Consider the following 18763-nt stretch of genomic DNA (forward strand, 5'->3'; position numbering starts at 1 on the left):
GAAACTGACACAAACTAAACTAACCTAGATTTTGGCTTAGTTGAAAATTAATCTATGTTACCTCCCAAATTTACTATGGCTTAGTTGAAAATTAATCTATGGGATCTGGCCCACCAATTTCTACGGGACCAACTTCAACGATTACCATGTGACATACGTGGCAGTTTATAGATCTAAAAGCAGACAATTGACCATTTGTTGTTAGAGTTAGTAGTTCACGTAGGAGTAGGTGATTCTGTGGGTCAGGTTTCGTATAATTATTTTTCAGCTATGGAGCACACCCTCTGAATGCACGTTTTTATTTAAGTCTTTTTTGTGTGCATACATGAGCTGGTTTTTTTGTTTTATGTAATCCATCAAGAAAAGTATCATTGCACAACGAAATATTCTAGCTAGTTTAAACAAACCAGTAATATAGTGGCAACTTTGTATATCTTCGGATGGCAACTTCGAAGGTGACAAAAGGTCATCAAAACATGTAGCATGACATCTAGATTTGAATATCCTGGCGAGATAAAATTTATGGTGAAGACAAATCATAAATTAGTCAACTGATTTAAGAGCTAAATAATTTGTAGTTTTAAGTTACACTGAATAGTGATAAAATAAGTAATCTATTCATTTTGCATGCCTGCAAACCTAAGGGCATCTTCACCGGGCCGACCCATCGGGTTTTGGCATGTTCGATTTGGTTCGCGCGAACAGGTTGACCAGCCGCATATGCTCCAAGTGGGATGACCTAAACGGGCCGACCTCTCCGCCCCGACCTATCGGGCCACCAAATTTGAGGAACCGATGCATCGGCGTGGATGCTGCGGGCAGCGCACTTGTCCGGCCATGTGTGCCGCGGACCCGCTCCGAAGAGATCTAAAGGCGGAAAAGGTGACCGGCGGCAGCAGCGTTGGACGCAACCCGATGGCGTAAGTCCGACCGGCGGCTACAACCATGGCCATCACCGCCACCATCGGCTCGAGCTCTGTGCCGACATCCAATGCCCTCGGCCTATTTAAAGTGTCGCCCCCGTCGTGCTCATAACTACCAAGCTCCTCACCCACTAAGCATCACCGCCGTGTAGTCAGCATGTCTCGCCGCAAGGCCACCACCTAATCTATATTGGGGTGCAACGGGCGCATGGCGCCTTCACCTCCGCCTCCGAAGCCAGAGCGCAACTGAAGCCCGTCAAACATCTCAACGCAGTACGAGGTCGATGCTGAGCGCGAAGTAGCCGAGGGGGTAGCAGCCCGTGGCCGATCCGCGATAGATGGCGATACTCGAGTCTTATCGGCCAGCGCACGACCGGAGGAACGCCGCCCGCATCCTAGAGAAGGCTAACCAGCAGCTCCTCCAGCCGCATCATGGCGGTATCGGCTGGCTACCGAGGATGTTGGGCGGCTCCTCATGTGGGCCGAGCGATAGAGGATCCTTGAGCTTAACTCTCGGACCCTCGCCGAGCAAACCCACCGCGAAGAGGAGCGAATCGTTATGAACATGGAATTCGTCATGAGGAAGCGATCCACGATGATCCACCGAGCCGCATCTGCTCACGGGAAGAACGATGAAGAAGCTAGGTCGTCGCCGCTTACCGACGGCGAGTAGGAGGGCTATTGTATTTTAAATTTAATTGCTTTTCATTAAGTTTGAATGAAAATCTTAATTTATGTGGTGTTTTCATTTTTTCGCATGAATTTGCTGGCCAGAGACAATGAGCCAAAATAGAAGCGTGGACACAATGGGTCGTGCCGCTGGGCGCACTTACCTAGCCAATCGGACCGTCTTCCAAATTTTATCTATGGGCTAACCCAAACGGATAGAAATAGACTATTTTGGTCGCCGTTTTGCCCGCTGGAGATACCCTAACCCTAAACCTAAAGCCAATTTATCTTTCTAAAAGGCTTATACTATTGCTAATATTACATTCCTACCTTTATCTATTCACGGATACTGATAATTCTGCGGATCGAAGTGGAATTTGCCCGTGCCAAAGTGAGCACCCAACGGGAAACTGGAGTTTGACCATAACGCCACCGAGTGCGCGGCGCGTCGCCGTCCGCCTCCCTCATACACCGGCCAGCGTCGCCGCCGGACCTTATCCCTTCCGATTCACGCACCTCCTCCGCGCCACACAAAAAGTATCCACCGCGCGCGCCAAACCTTGCCCACTCACCCGACGAACGAGCACCCACGCACGCACGCCATGGCATCCGACGCGAGGCTCGCGCTGCCGGCCCGCCTCCCGTCACTCCTCCTCCGCCCGATGCTCCGGGCGCCCTGCGCCACCGCGTCCACCTCGCCGAGGTGCCGCGTCCTTACGGTGGCGCGCCCGTGCACGCCGGTGCCGGGCCGTGGCTGGACCCGGCTCCGGCCTCTCGCCGCCGAGGCCGAGCCGCAGGGGCGGGTGCAGCGAGGAGACGACGTGGTCGACAGCAACGTGCTTCCCTACTGCAGCATCGACGGGAAGGTCAAGAAGTCCATAGGGGAGATGGAGCAGGAGTTCCTCCAGGCCTTGCAGGCACGTTCGTGCTTCTTCCTCTTCTACCTATCGCTACTACCGGTTTCAATATTCGTTGTGTAGCCGATGTACCATTAACGTTTTTTTCTTGCCATCTAGTCATTCTACTATGACAAGACGGCAATCATGTCGAACGAGGAGTTTGACAACCTTAAGGAGGAGCTCATGTGGGAAGGAAGCAGTGTTGTTATGCTAAGTAAGGGGATTCTCGTTTGGTTTCATTTCTTGTATTTTGTCGAGGAGTTTTATTTGCTCATGGTGTCGTGGTTGATGCTAATCCTTGTTCCTTCTCGTGTTAGGTCCTGATGAGCAAAGGCTTTTGGAAGCCTCCATGGCTTATGTGTCTGGCAACCCCATCATGACAGATGCCGAATTCGATGATCTAAAGCTCAGGTTAAAGGTTGGTTCTTATCATATAGAATTTTCTAATGTTGCAATTGGTGTAAGTACTGCTCATCAAAGTATATGCTCAAATTGCCATGAGTGGGATTCATGCAAATTTTAAACCCAACTTTGGGAACCAAATACTAGCTTAGAAAAGTAGCAACCAAAAGTTCTGTAGTTTGCATCTTTTATTTAGCTTTTCAACCCTATTTTGGGAACCAATACTAGCTTATAAAAGTAGCAACCAAGAGTTCTGAAGCGAGAAAGTGGGTTTTACTTTATTTTCATACACTAATACACTATACCTAAATACACGGGCGGAGCGTCGTGGAGGCCATCCCGGGCTCCGGCCCGGTCTTCTCACGGTGCAAATTTTATTCACTGCAGCTTTTTGCCAGGCCCGTCCGGCCATGTGATGAGTTCTACGATTGATGGCTAGCTCCTCGTCCTCGTATACCTGTGTGGCTGTGTGTCGCTGTGTCTCTTCTCCAGTTCTCGGTCCCTTCTTTCCTCCAATCCTCATGCCCTAGCTCTCTATTTCTTCTCCCGCTGTTCAATCCAGCAAAAAAAAAGTTGCAGCAATTTTAAACCGTGGTGGACATTTTCTATGGTGATGGCGCCGTTGGGTGCCGTCAAAACTGGATCTGCATCATCCAATCGAGCGAGAGTGATATGAAACACAAAAACACATTAACCATTCTTTCATATACTAGTACTAGCCTATTATTTGTGCGGATTACCTCACCAAATGTTAAACTTTCACTTACTTTCAAAATCACGTTTGGTTTTACTACTGAGCCATTTAATCTCTATTTATTCTCACATTTTTTTAAAGTATAGTGTATTTTTCTCAATTCTCCATACTCTACCTTTATCTAGGGGGTTGAGGATTTTAAGAAATTCAGTGAAGGTTCACCCATTCCTATAGAAAATTATCCCGACTAATATCCACAAAACCTCTAGTATCAAACAAGACCTTAGAGTTTTGTATTTATACTTCCGCTTTAGAGTATTAAATCTGAATATGCGCTCAATATGATTAGATTATATATTACAAGTAGATGAAAATTATGTGTTATTTAACAGTTACATTTTTCGCAAGACTTTTATTCGATTGTTCGACATTACATGCAACTGGCCCACCCTTTGTTTTGCGCCACGCTCCGCCACTGCCTAAATATAAGTGGCTTCGAGTACGTTCTAAACATGGTTCTAGGCTATATTAGTATTCTTTTTTGTAATATTTAGATGTTATATAGCTTTAGTTCCACTTCGGATACCCAAATGAGAAATTTAGAGATGAACCAACATATTTTAGCAGCCATGTTATATCCTAAAAGAAATAACTTTGTTTTTCTTGATATATTTCCTTGCCTAGAAAGAAGGAAGTGATATCGTACAGGAAGGACCAAGATGCAGCCTACGCAGTCGAAAGGTAGGTATCATCTCATTGATTGCTACTTCACTAGTTCCCTCATTGTAATTTCAGTGTATTCTATAGTTCCAAAAATACAGTGTTCTATTGGAGCGTAAAAGAATGCTTATGGTGTTTGTTTTCTTTGCTGCTCATCATAAACTGATAGCATATCTATGGTTACAGTAGCAATTGTCTGTTATTTTCTTTTGTGGCATTGATCTTTATTTGGAAGTAAAAGCATGCATATACAATGTCATAACGTTGTATTAGTTTCATATGTAACGTTGTTGCTGAACTTCCTTAGGTTTGCTAACATATAAACTGCACATGAGTGGAAATTGGCTCAGCTCTGTCTATTTAGTTGTATTTCCTGTAATCACTGCAGAAGTCTCTCCAACTGGTTCAAGTCAAATAAGAAGAATATACTAATAAGCAACACTACCCAATCATTTCAAGTTCAATTAATAATGCTAGAATGATTTCCAGCTTTGAGAACCACTTTCTAGAGAGATGATTTTTATGAGAAAATGTCGCTTGTATTTCCATGGTACCATAGCCTAGTATCCGGGAAAAGAATCTTAACCATGTTCCATGAGGCCATATGCCAGTTTATATAAACATACAAGTGTAGCAAATATGCAGGAAACCTCCTATGCAATGAAATAATACAGATTAATCTTATACATTTTGGAAAGCTAATGCGAAACTGCTTAGTAAAATTATCTGACCAAAATATGCAATATTCTGCAGGTGTACAGTGACTTGACCGTGGACTACTTCAAGATGTTCCTGCTAAATGTTCCAGCAGCTGTTGTAGCTCTTACCATGTGAGTGTTATAGGGAAATGGTCATATGGCACATCATCAAACAGATTTATTTGAATCGTCCCTGGTTTTGGCTGTACTAGTTATCATCACTACACCATTTTAGAGTGTTTAATCTACATTTTTTCTTTGCAGATTCTTCTTCCTGGATGATTTGACGGGGTTCGAAATCACATATCTCCTCGAGGTTAGGTGTTCTCTCAACCAACAATAACCCAATATGTAATGCCGATAGTTCATATAGCTTGTTAAATCTTTTGAAAAAAAGTTGTATAAATAAATATGAATAAAAGAATAACGACAGTTCTAGAAAATATGACAACTCATATAAAAATAGTGAAACTTTTTGCCCTTTATGCATAATATATAAATATCAGAATAATGGTAATTTTGGAGATACGAGAATAACCCATCTCACCATACTGGAACTTTTATTTTGTATGCAAAACTTAACTTTTGTATCATCATTCCTAATATAAATGGAGTAGTTGCTGAATTATTCCACTTAATTTTGATCATTGGTTCTTGTTCTGTGCATAGAAGAATATGAAAATCGAAATAAGAAGAATGTAAACTAGTTCAGTAAGTATGTGGTATATTCATAATGTTAGATCTTTCTTACACTAATTTATTTTCTAACAAAGAACTACGGTAATATTTGCTTCAAAATACTAAAATCTCCTGTCAGTGTCAGATTTGAATTTGAGGGTGCGCTGACACAAAAAAAAGTTCTGCTCATTTAGCGACTAGATTCATGTCGGCATCTCACTTTCATAACATTTCTTTTTAAAATTGCATTCCGAGCATCAATGTAATACAAGGAATGTTATAATATACTAACTCTGCTTTATGAATGTGCAGCTGCCAGAACCTTTCAGTTTCATCTTCACATGGTTTGCTGCACTCCCTCTGATATTTTGGATAGCACAAGCAATTACTAATGCCATAATAAAGGACTTCTTAATTTTGAAGGTATTTTTCTCGTGTCTATCAGGCCTTACAAATGATTAACTGGACTGCAAACTGATGAATCTTTAATGATATTCAGGGACCATGTCCAAATTGTGGCAATGAAAATCTTTCTTTCTATGGGACTATACTGTCAATACCTAGTGGTGGTGCCAAAAACAAAGTGAAATGTGCAAAGTATGCATCTGACTCTTATTCTTATTTATAGAAGCCACATGTGAATCATATACGATTTTGAGCTTATAGTGTATTTGCTATTTCTGTTTATCAGTTGTGGTACTGCATTGGAATATGATGCTGGATCCCGGTTGATTACACTTCCAGAGGCGTAACTGAATGTGACATGTAGCCAGGTGAGCCACTATCACCTATACATGTTCTGTAGCCAAAAAAAAAATGTCATTTTAAATCTGCATATGATTTTCTTATCTCATCCGTTGGAGAAGGAATATAAAAAAATGCTGGACCAGTGTTCTTTGGTCATGCCAGCATGGATAGGTGGGAAATATCGTGTACCATGATTTTTGAAATATGGAATGCTAACAATATGATTCTTGGCAGTTCTCACTAGCAGGAGAGAGGAGCTGCAGCGTAGCAATCCTGTGGTCTGCTATGGAGAGCAATTTCAGCCTTGAAACTTGGCCATAATCGTGCAGTGATGTAAAAATATATGTCGGCTCTGTTTGTACTACTATGTGATTTTCTTCTGTGCTGATCATACAGTTAGAGATGCATCCACAGAATGTACAGAAACTTGTATAGTCTCCATTCTACATGTACTAGAACTGTAGTATATTCAGAGCATGATTGTCCAGAGAACTGCTGCTGTTTTATGCTAAGTTTTACTGTAAAGATAATTTCGGCACTGAATGGTTTGGTACATAAAGTAAATAGTTTCTCAAGTGCTGGTCAATCCAAGCAGCATCAACTCTAACAGTGACAGTAAAACACAAGTTTCTCCGAAACGCTGAATGGAAATACTCCATCCGATCCAAATTAATAGACTCCACTTTGTTAGATATGGATATATCTAATCAACAAACGCATCTAGATACATCTGTATCTAGATAAAATAGGGTCAACTAATTTGGATCAGAGGAAGTACCTTTTTTTTGCTAGGTATGTAAGTACTTGTGTAAAAGAGAAGTGCAAAGAGAGCATTGAGCCATCCTCTGCAATGATGCATGAGGTCTGAATTTGTAGCACCGCGAAACAACCCATGTACCTCCAAGCTAGTCGGATACTATGTCCTAGCATGTGAGAAATATTCCCCCTGGTTGGTTGGGTAGCATTCTGAAAGTGCATTGTTTGATTAAATCAAGGGAATAAGTGGACTAACATATTTATAAGCTTTTTAAGTTTAGTCTATTCTTGTGTTTGCGGTATTCTCAACTTAGATCTTTTATTTTTGTAATATACCTTTTCACAAGTTCATATTGGATGTTTACAGGCAACAAATGTATTTTTTGGTAAAATTGACAACTTCATGAGAGCGGACAAATTGATGCAAGCTTCAAGAAGACCTATATTTTGAAAAAAAATCAAAAATCATATTTATTTACATTTTTCAGAATAATCTGGAAAAAGAGGTCGAGATGTAGTCAGTGATATGATTTGTCTTCTTAAAGTCTAATAAGAAATGTGCATTGTCAGTTTGTCACAACGCTCGGATCTATAGTCATTTTTCACGCGTGCAGTATATGCGGGAGGAACTCAGTGTGCTGAGATTGAGATAAAGAATTTCGACCGATTTTGTTCATCCAAATAAATCTAGTTACAAGAAGAAGAAAATGGAATTTAGCAGTACAAAGATAGTGCAGTGCTCTAATTGTTGCCGTCAGCAATGTCCAGGACTGGTGCAGTTGGTGCTGTTGCCTTGTACTTGTACCAGTTTGCTATAAAGAGGTAGATCACGAAGTTGATTGCGCTGAGCACGGCGAGCAGCCAGAAGAAGTAGTCGAGGTGCCCCCTGTTGAGGTTGTCCGGGATCCAGCCCAGGCCGCCATTCCTGGTGGAGATGGCCGTCACGATGACGACGAGCAGCGTGCTGAGGTAGTTGCCCAGCGCATTGGTCGTGAGTGAGAGCGCCGCGCCCATGCTCCTCATGGCGTCCGGCGACTGGTCATAGAAGAACTCAATCTGGCCAACGAAGGTGAACACCTCTGCAGCGCCCACGATGAAGTACTGCGGCACCTGCCAGAAGATGGAGATCGGCAGGAAGTCCTTGGAGTCGAGCATGCCGTGGGTGGCAGCGACGCGGAGCCTGACGACCTCGAGCACCCCGGCGGCGACCATGGAGAAGATGGAGATGACGAGGCCGATGCCCATACGCTGGAGCTGCGTGAAACCTCGAGGGTGGCCGGTGATGCGGCGCACCGCCGGGACGATGACGCGGTCGTAGGCGAGCGCCCAGACGATGACGGCTATGGTGTCGAAGATCGAGAGGGAGGCGGCGGGGATCTTGAAGGAGGGGCCCATGCGCGGGTCGAGCGTGTTTCCCTGGAGCACGAACATGGTGGTCATCTGGCTGTACACGGCCGACATCACGATGCCGGTCGCCCACACCGGAAGCAGCCGCACCATGCTCTTGAGCTCCTCCACCTGCGTCACCGTGCACAGCCTCCAGGGGTCAGGGTTTACCATGGAGTCGTCGCCTGTCACCACCGCCGCCCTGTCCAGGCACCTCAGGTGCTCCGTGTGCTCCAGCCTCCTGCTGCCCTCGATGGCGGCCTTGCCGTCCGCCGATGCCACCTCGTGCAGAAGGGACGCGTCGGCGGGCAGTGGTACGCGCGACTTCCTGCAGGCCGCGACGGCAACCTGCAGCATCCTCGTGAGCGGGCTGCCCCCGGGCTTCTGGTACCTGTAAAGCTTGCTCCCCAGGAGGAAGCTGACGACTGCGACGGCCATGGCTGCGGCTGGGACGCCGAAACCCCATCCCCAGCCGACGTTCATCTGGAGCCAGACGAGCACCGATGAGGCGACGAGGGCGCCCACGTTGATGGACATGTAGAACCAGTTGAAGAAGGAGCTCTTGCTCCGCATCTCGCGCGGGTCGGCGTCGTCGAACTGGTCGGCGCCGAAGGATGACACGCAGGGCTTGATCCCGCCGGTGCCGACGGCGATGAGGTAGAGCGCGGCGAAGAAGGCGGCGTTCTGCCCCTTGGTCGGGTGGCAGTCGGCGCACTCGGGCGGCTTCATGCCGGGCACGGCGGCGCTCATGGTGAGGAGCACGAGGCCGGCGATGTAGAGCGTCATGAAGGCGGCGATGGTGCGGAACCTGCCGAGGTAGGAGTCGGCGATGAAGGCGCCGAGGAGGGGCATGACGTAGCAGGTGCCAGACCAGTTGTTGACGTTGGTGGCGGCGGCGGCGTTGCCCTGGTGGAGGCGGTCGATCATGTAGTTGACGAGATTGGAGCTCATACCGTAGTAGGCAAGCCGCTCGCAGCACTCGTTGGCCAGGATGAAGGGGCACGCCCTCCAGCCCCCTGTCTTGCTCCTCACCGCCGGCTTGCCAGAGAGATCAGTCGTCCCGTCCATGGTCGTCGCGCCGTCTCCATCGCCCGCCGCCATGGCTGATGAGATTGAGATCTATGCGAACAATGACCTAGCTAGATCAGGGGGCACATAATCCTTGCACATACATCCTGATTGATATAGGCGGCAGACCGTTCGACACGACACGTATCGGAATCAGTATCTGTAATTCCGTATCCTAACCATAATGCGGTCTAGGTGGCTCGCTAATTCGAATCGGTATCTAGTTCCGCTTAGAGGGCCTAATATTGACGGCCCAGAATATATTGAGATTTCGGTGCTCCCTCCGTCCTTATTTGTATTTTGTTATTATTACTCTTAATAAATTTTGGATTTATTCGAGGATCACGAAAGATATGGTTCACTTATGGAAAGTGATATTGAGCAATCAAACAATAAAAACCATTAATGTTGTTAGCTGTATTCTCTTTATTTACGTGAGAACATGTAAAGTAGGTGTGTCAAACGGTGTGTTTTCTTTCGGGCCGTGCTGTCACTTGATCTGGGCTGAAAAATAGGTTGCATTTTTTGCCACTCGGTCATCATCGGACGGCTAGGATAAGTCAACACTGTTTTCCATTCCACACCTCATTTTTCACGAAATCAACCCGCGGTTCCAACCTTCTCCGTACAACCTGAAAGGGTATATCCCTTTAGCCCTAAACTTGCAGCAATGCATATGCCATCTTGGTGATTTAAAGCAGTGCAACAAAAATCCTCACCTTGTCACAATTTTTTTATTACAACAAAAGCATCACAACATTTTAGAAAAAAGGTAATGTTACATAAAAAACAAGGGTCAAATAACAAATTTTTCGCTGCAGGTTGATTTACAACAAAAATCACTAACAAATTTAATAAAAACCACAAACCATTACAATAGAAAAATAATTTTAGAAATGAAGGAGTCGTTAACAACATTTTGGTTTCCTACAGATTGATTGATAACAAAAATTAACAACTATTTTAATAAAAAAGACAAAACTTTTACAACAAAACAATAATGTATTTGCTGCATTTTGAAGAGAATTCAATAGTCGAAAAAATCAAGGACACTAGTAACCTATAGAGAACCTTTGTAACATCTGGCGTATGCGTTTCAATAGAACTCATACATTTTTTTTACATTTTAAAATGTATGCAACATCGATTGGAGGAAACATAAACTCATGAAAAACACCTATGTAACATTGCAACACCTTGTTTGTGCTTTCAGTGCAAATTTCATACTCATTTGTTACAAAACTAACTAAAGTATACAACATTAAAAAAACACGGGGAACTTGTCCACAGGAAACAGATCTCGCTATTCAGCTTCGTCGACCACGAATCAGGCTCACCGGAGCCCTATCGGCGCTAGAGAAGACAAATACCTTCACCCTTTCATCTCTTTGGACTCTGGAGATTTTAGAGCTTCCATAGGAAATAGGCACCGGTGAAACAGACCATTGTTCAGCTTGACTTTTAGAGATTTTCCATGGAGGGAGGCAATAAAGGGGGCAAGGCAGCAGCCCCCACGACCAGATTGCAGCAGCAATGTAAGGACTCCGGTGAAAAGTATGAGATATGCAGGAAGTAGTCATGAGCTATAGGGACGACTGGTCTTTTTGACGCAATCAGCCGACTGATAATACTAAGAGCATCTCCAGCCGTCTCCCCGACGAGGCCCCCGGCAGCCTTTTTTACATTCGGACGGCGTTATTCGGCCCAGCCGCGCCCCCGGCTCCTCGTTTTCACCCGGATTTGGCCTTTAATCCATCCGGAGAGCCCAGGCCATCCCCGCCCCCCCGGGGTGCGCTTGGGGACTACGGACGAGAGAACAGCGGGGACAGGTCCGCTCTGTCGGCGAGAGAACACACGATCCCCACCACTTTGTCGACGCAAATCCCCCCTCCCCTCCCGTTGCTCTATCGCCGCCGGCACCACCCCTCGCCAATCCGCCGGCCGGTTGCTTGAACTCCGCCGTTTCTCCACCCAACAGCCTATATTCTGCCGCTCGTCGAGCCCTCTGCGTATTTTCCGCCGTCGGGCAGCTCCGTCGCTCCTCGTCGACACACCCGGCAGGTGTTCGTCCCATTGCCTGGCTGGACATGGACTCCGACGAGGAGGAGGAGCAGATGTTCGCCGATCTTTTTGAAGAAGAAATGGCAGCCGCCATCCAAGATGAGGAGCACATGCTTACCCTAGCTTGCCTGTCCGGCTTGTACGCCGAGTCGGCCATTGGTCGCCGTGGTGGGTTGGCACCAGGTCGCCGGAAGTACAAACCAAGGAAGCGAATGGAGGGCTACCGCATGCTCTACGCCGACTACTTCGCTGATGATCCATTGCACGGTGAGGCTGTTTTTAGGCGTCGTTTCAGGATGAGCCGGAAGCTCTTCCTGAAAATTGTGTATGCCCTTCGAGAGTATGAGTCCTATTTCAGATGCAAGTTGGATTGCACCGGCATGGCAGGGTTTTCCGCCCTCCAAAAGTGCACGGTGGCTATGCGGATGCTGGCATATGGAGCTCCTGGTGATTCTGTCGATGACTATGTTCGGATGGCGGAGTCCACCGCCGTTGATTGTTTCTACCGGTTCTGCGTGGCGGTGATAGCAGTGTTCGGGGACATCTACTTGAGATCACCCACTGTCGAAGACACTGCTAAGATCCTCGATGTCAATGAAGCTCGAGAATTTCCAGGGATGCTTGGAAGCATTGACTGCATGCATTGGAAATGGAAGAACTGTCCGTTTGCCTGGCAGGGAATGTACAAGGGTCACAAAAAAAGGCTACCCATGATCTCTCAATTTGGCACTCCTTCTTTGGTATGCCGGGATCCAACAACGACATCAACGTCTTGCAGTGCTCGCCGATCTTCTCCAAGCTTGTTGAGGGTTATGCTCTTCCAGTTAACTTTGTGATCAATGGCCGGCAGTACAACAAGGGATACTATCTTGCATACGGTATCTATAAAAAATGGCCAACATTTGTGAAGACTATCTCAGGCGCCGTCCTCCCGAAGGAGCTGGAGTTTGTCAAGGAACAAGAAGGTTACCGAAAGGACGTCGAGCGTGCATTTGGTGTCCTCCAGCGGAGATTTTCTGTAGTCTGGTTTCCCGCTTTGACTTGGTCCAAATATCAGATGTGGGAGGTGATGAACTGTTGTGTGTGCTTACACAACATGATTATCGAGAATGAGCGGAAGTATCTGGTTCCTCTAAGCCAACAAGTTGCACCATATGACAGAGAGGGTCCTCTTGCACAGCCTAACCACCAGGTGCCAGCATCGTGGGCTGCGTTCATCGCTATGCGTCAGGAGATTCGAGACTATCTGGTGGAGCACATATGGACGCTTCGAGGCAACATCAACTAGTTTCCATTTGATTTGTTTGAAAAGTTGTCTTGTTTTGTTAAACTGTAACGTTTATTTGTAAAAATAAGCCAAATGTTAGCAAAATTGGTCAAATTCGCCAAATTATGCTAGAAATTTGGCAGTCAGGGACGTGTTTTTCAGAAAAAAAAAACACCGAACACCGGGTGTCTAACGGGAAGACGGCTAAAACTTCAGCGCTCCCCGATCCAAACTTTCGTCCAATCTGGCCGTGGGAGCGCCAACGGCTAGAGATGCTCTAACTAATAAGATTTTCGCTTCCGAGAATGCTTTCAAGAAGGGTGGATGTATTTACAAGCTCTGGCATATATAGGTACTAATAAATAAATAAATAAACAAAATACAGACAATACAACCCAAACAAGGAATTGCACGCGAAAAAAAAAACTAGCTTTGCCGTTTTTGTCAAATTAAAATACAGTACATACAAATAATTACATTTATGAACCAAATCAGCCTTTTAGCTGGGCAGAGACCATAGGAAATAGGCAGCGTAAGCCTATTACCATGTAGATAACTACCGTTCAAAATATTCTTACATTACAAACAAACAAAGAGCTCGAGACAATCCCCATGTCAATCTACATTCTCCTGAAATGGGGCTGATCACGATCGACATTGACATCGTCAAACTCTGTGAATGAAACCATTGTATGAGCATCATGCCCACTGGAAACCTCCTCCTCCGCGTGCAGTTCCATGGCTGCAATCCCACTTCCGATCACATTAGCACCCCAAGATGAACTAAGAAGTATGTCATTCCGATGGACACCAACATGCATGTTCACCTATTAAACAGGGAAAGCAGGAATAAGCCACGTGAAAATACGAATCAACTTAACTTGGGCTACAACATTCCCTAGACTTACATTAGCAGACCGGGAAATATTTCCAGGCACATCAGTCAGGACTGCAGGGAGAATGTTGATCAACTGGGGGTGGCTTGACGGTGGTGTTGAAGCTATAAGCCTCATCAGTGTTTCCCTAGCACTTCTCTCAACCAGCGATTCTGTTTCTGGAACCAGAGGGTTCAAGCTAGGCAGCAGGGGACCAGCTGAAGTTATAGAAGGCCCACAACTCACCAGATAAGCCTGACCGGAGGAACACATATCAATCACTGGGACATGCACAATAGGATCAGACATCAACGGTGTGAACGTTGGAACCTGTGAGCCATGCAGGGAGACAAGTGGTGAAGTAGGAAGTGGCAGGTGAAGCAGAGGAAATGTTGGAACCTGTGAACCATGCACAGGAACAAGTGGTGAAGTTGGAAACGGCAGATGAAGTAAAGGAAATGTGGAAACCATAGAACCATGTAGGGGAACAAGTGTTGAAGTAGGAAGCGGCAGGTGAAGTACGGGATCATGAAGTATTGATGGAAAGTTAAGTGTAGGTGGATCGGTGGCATCCAGCTTTGCAGAAATTGATGAAGCAGATGGTTGTTCATTCGATACCAGTGAGCTCAAAGGTGGTTGGGGAAACGGTTCTACAGATGTTACCGGCATATGCAGAGGAGTTACACTGTACTGCAGTGACGATGGGCATGGCGGACACCAGCAATAGTACGGCTTAAACGGACTCTCTGAAGAACCCTCAGAGAGTGGACATTGAGTTGGAAAAGGATAAAGAGGTGGCAGCAAGGGAAATGAAAGAGGCAAATCTGAAGGAGCTGAAGTCACACTGTCTTTTAAACAATCCCCATCACACACCTCACTGGATGAATCAGGGTTAAGACTCTTCGTTATCAACGGATTTGCATCTGCCAGAGCAGTTGATGGGCTCAACCATTCACCACGCCGCTTCAGCTTTTCTCTTCCAACAACCTTTGTACAAGAGTTCCTTGGCACCCCATCTTTAAAAGTGTTGGACCTTGGGCTCAGACTGGCTTGATAGATTGAACTTGTTTTTGTTGCATTAGCGGTAAAGGTGCGAGACCTTGAAGGCCTGGAAACGACTGATGGGGGTTGTAAAAGTTGACTATGTGATATTGAAATACTGAAGAAGTCGCTAGATGATCCCAGCGATTTAGCATCTCCAATACTTGGTGCGCGAAGATAAGCATGTAAGTTAGTGACAAATGCATCAAGTCGTGAATTGGAGATGCCTGTGAGATCAGAGAGGGTTGGCCTGCCCTGAAGTAGATTTTTCATCTGTATCAAAAATTTGAGAGAGAATTAGGAATACTATCAATGCATGCATATTTCGATGACAGAATAAATTTATATAGCATGTTGTGTTTCATGTGTATAGGCTCAAGTTCTTGGAGTTTGCTCTCCACTGTGGATGTGACACACCATAGTGAATATTGCACATGGTTATATTTATTTACAGGATAAGTTGGCACTTGGCAGCCACTACAAAGTACAAACCTTTGCAAGAAGCTCCATTCCACATTCCTTTGACTTTTCAGCACACCAGTAGTAAAATATTTTAGATTCAGAAATCCTGATGAGGAAAGAACGTCCAGAATTATCAGCTGATATTTCTTCAATCCTGACTTCTGAATCTTCAAAGGCATCGCTTAAGAGTGCTAGTTGCTCTGAATGACCATCATCACCAGAGAAAGTAATGTGCATGCTCGATGAAGGAAGAAGGCCAAGGCTCAGCTTCCCTCTGTACATAGGAAATGAGTACATGTGAGTCCCTGAATTCCTATTCTGAAGAAATAAATAAAACAGAATATATTTTTTCTAAGTGTCAAGGGTTGGGTTGCTTGTTGCCACGAAAGTCCTGAGAACTTTTTTAAAATTATGTTTCAATCAACTAAATGAGATCTCAGTTCACACAGGAACTAAAAAAATAGTAAAATACAAATAAAGGCTATGTCTAAAAGGAGATTACATTGTAGACAACTCGACATCTCTGAATGCAAGGAATAGCCCTTGGAAAGAGCACATAGTTTAGTCATAGAGCATTGAAACCTAAGCGTGCAAGTTGATTTCCACAGGAAAAGCTGGAAGATAGTGCAAAATCTAAGTTGCTCATCATATCATTTGCAGACCTTCATAAAATATACTAATAACCAAGATACTGTATTTGACAGATGTTTTTTAAGAAAAATGGGAGCTTATGCCTTTTAATCAAATAAGTCAAGAGAATCAAACACAAATTTAACATTGCAGTATTTGACAAACGTTTTTTTAAGAAAAAAGCAGCTTTGCCTTTCCAGCAGAGTAGGTCGGAGGATTGAATACAGATAGTCGAGGGCCATGACATGGGGCCATGTGTTGACAGCTAGTTGCCTCCATTGCTTGATGTGAGTTCATAAGAAAAGAATCATGCATCATCTAATGTTTTTTTCCTTCGCACGCAATAAATCAAGAATTACACCTGTTTTAGACAGCTTGTGGCAAATACTAGCACTGGCTGGTTGTGGTTTTACTTTCACATGAGCACACCTACAGTAAATTCCAATATGTGGAGGACAGTATATGTAGAACATATAATGAAAATTCAAGGCAAAGTAAACACAAACCATCCATGGTCATTTATAGACAGTGGCCTTCATTTTAAGGGGAAACATCATTCAATTTGAACTGAAAAATGGAAAGAAGTGATTGCCAACAGCAGAAATGTTGATAAACAGAAGCCATGGGGAATCAAAGAAAGACATATGTCACTAAGTGCAGACCGAGTACACCAAGTACACACATGGTATCTTTATAAAGGGAGACAGAAACATGGCTAGCAAACACAACACAGTTTATAAATGGAACAGCTTGTTAAGCATAAGAGAGCTGGTTTCAGAATAAATATTAGTGTGAGCACATTTTACATAGGCTCATATCACAAGTTGACTGCAGTGAAGCAAACATTAAACTGCTGCGTAAATGAAAAACACTGGAGGAGCCTGCGATAAGCTAGCTGCAACCACAAAACATACACTTTTGATAACTGCAACGCAGGATGTGAAAGCATCAAGAAATGAGATATCAGACTCTCTGAAGTAACATTTGAAAAATTCCACTAAAGCATAATATAGTCAGGAATCCTATTGATCCAATCTCATATAAGACTGCAATTGTGATGTGTATTCATTACTTATTATCAATGCAGGTAACATAATACCATAAGTCACATGAAAGGAACTACCTTCTCTTTCCTCAAATATCAGAGAACACATGCCGAAATAACCTACAAATGGAAACATATATTTATTTGGTAGATGAACAGTGTCATCACTAATAAGCTGCAACATGTAATCCTAAAATCAACAATCTCTAGCATACATAATCCTTAATTAGGTGGGATGGTTGAAAACACATCTCCTCGAAAAGCAATTATTATGTGTTGAAGTACAAGGACAAGAAGAAACACCATATTACTGCTGAAAGCAGACAAAGTGCTAAAATAACAGATATAATTGCAAGAGTAAAATAATAATAGTTATAAATTACATGTTACAGCATACTTGCAACACAGCGAGGTAGATGCATGAACTAAGTTTTAACTAGACTGGAGCAATGATATGAAAAGGGCAACTACAGACGAACAGTAATGCCGGTCAGTTTGTTATAAATTGGAGATGGTAGTACCCAACAATTTACTGAATCACGGCACTTGTATGACCTAACCATTTCCGTGCAACTATTAGGAGATTAATCAAACCAGACTGGCTCGCCTGACTAGAGTCTAGTAACATGAAATGGAACAGTCTGACGACTTATGTTGTCAACGTAGTGCTAGGTAAAAAAAAAGGTGAGGCGACATCGTAGAATGTACACATGAGGGAAAGGTTAGCATCTTATTATGTTTTGTGGTTCTGCGGGCACAGAAAAGTCTGTTGGGGGTGCTCTCTAGATGTTCAGAGTTGAGATGCATATAAAAGGCTGCTGGATACTCTGTATCAAGCCATGCTGTTTGATACCTAAAGAAAGTACAAATTTGACCGTGCTAGATTGTGACTGTGATGCTAGAAATCTTATTGCTATGGAGAACCTGTCCACCAAATAACCCATAATCTGCTACTTATATGTTGTGTTGGCTGATGATGTCTTATCTTCTTTTGCCAAGGCCATTTGACATAATAACAATTGGATCACTTGATGCTCTAACTAGTAAGCATTATTGTGCTTAATAAAATGTATTATGCTTCTTCTGTTAGTAGAGATCAACTCCTATGAAATGATGGAACAGTCTTAGGCTACCACAATGTCATGGACACAATCTATGTTGCAGGGATACGTCCCATAAGTGCCGTATCGGTGCAGGATACTGCACCAAGACGGGGATACACCAAAAAAACGTGTGGGATACGTGCCGGACCTGTTGCATGTACCGCTCGAGCCACAGCCAACATCAAGGCCTCATGCTGTTGTGCATACAACGAGTTGGGACTAGAAAAGCCAGCTACTCCTTCAGATCACCACGAATGGAAAAAAAACTAGGCTATTTTATTAACATTAATTTTCTCATCCTCTATAATATTGGTGACTGGTACTGATTTCTAATGAAATTATGCATATACTTGCCGTATCCCCGTAAGTCTATTTTCAGAAAATGTCGTTTCACCGTATCACCGTATTCGTATCCCCGTATCCATATCCCCGTACCATGTAACATAGGACACAATAACACAAGGTTATCGAAAATCACCGGTGCAACTACATGGTGACACATTTCCTTTTCAAGTTTCCATTGCATTTTGGCAGATGAACTTTTTATTTATTTACATACTGATCAGATGCTCCTTGTAGGAGGGTACTTAATTCATACAAAAAAGTAAAAGCCTAGTCTGCAAAAAAAAGGTTTGTATC

At 44.2% G+C, this 18763-nt stretch overlaps 3 protein-coding genes across 3 annotated transcripts; 1 reads left to right on the plus strand and 2 right to left on the minus strand.

Annotated features, from left to right (window-relative positions):
- The first annotated feature begins 2179 nt into the window (after window positions 1-2179).
- Window positions 2180-6973, plus strand: LOC124669430 (PGR5-like protein 1A, chloroplastic). Its single transcript, XM_047206050.1, has 10 exons — window positions 2180-2509; window positions 2609-2705; window positions 2809-2909; window positions 4272-4328; window positions 5061-5137; window positions 5270-5321; window positions 5996-6106; window positions 6183-6280; window positions 6375-6456; window positions 6665-6973. Exons 1-9 carry the CDS (start codon window positions 2195-2197, stop codon window positions 6433-6435), a joined length of 969 nt encoding a protein of 322 aa, XP_047062006.1. The 5' UTR covers window positions 2180-2194; the 3' UTR covers window positions 6436-6456; window positions 6665-6973.
- Window positions 6974-7927: 954 nt separating this feature from the next.
- Window positions 7928-9673, minus strand: LOC124672279 (protein NRT1/ PTR FAMILY 8.2-like). Its single transcript, XM_047208536.1, has one exon. The coding sequence runs from the start codon at window positions 9671-9673 to the stop codon at window positions 7928-7930; it is 1746 nt and encodes a 581-aa protein (XP_047064492.1).
- A 3702-nt stretch (window positions 9674-13375) lies between these two features.
- On the minus strand, window positions 13376-15620 carry LOC124673675 (the record flags this gene model as incomplete). Its single annotated transcript, XM_047209709.1, is given in 3 exon segments — window positions 13376-13795; window positions 13877-15157; window positions 15377-15620. Coding segments are annotated over 3 exon segments (1732 nt in total), but the record flags the coding sequence as incomplete, so codon positions are not given.
- Between the last annotated feature and the right edge of the window lie 3143 nt (window positions 15621-18763).

The sequence above is a fragment of the Lolium rigidum genome, chromosome 7 (assembly GCF_022539505.1).
Source record: "Lolium rigidum isolate FL_2022 chromosome 7, APGP_CSIRO_Lrig_0.1, whole genome shotgun sequence".
Lineage (NCBI taxonomy): Eukaryota > Viridiplantae > Streptophyta > Magnoliopsida > Poales > Poaceae > Lolium > Lolium rigidum.

Excerpts from the sequence above, each read along its gene's own strand:
- LOC124669430 (XM_047206050.1), top strand. The coding sequence starts at position 2,195 with ATGGCATCCGACGCGAGGCTCGCGCTGCCGGCCCGCCTCCCGTCACTC. Across the intron at positions 4,329-5,060 it reads GCAGCCTACGCAGTCGAAAG|GTGTACAGTGACTTGACCGT; the intron begins GTAGGTATCATC and ends AATATTCTGCAG. Across the intron at positions 6,281-6,374 it reads AACAAAGTGAAATGTGCAAA|TTGTGGTACTGCATTGGAAT; the intron begins GTATGCATCTGA and ends TCTGTTTATCAG.
- LOC124672279 (XM_047208536.1), bottom strand. The coding sequence starts at position 9,673 with ATGGCGGCGGGCGATGGAGACGGCGCGACGACCATGGACGGGACGACT.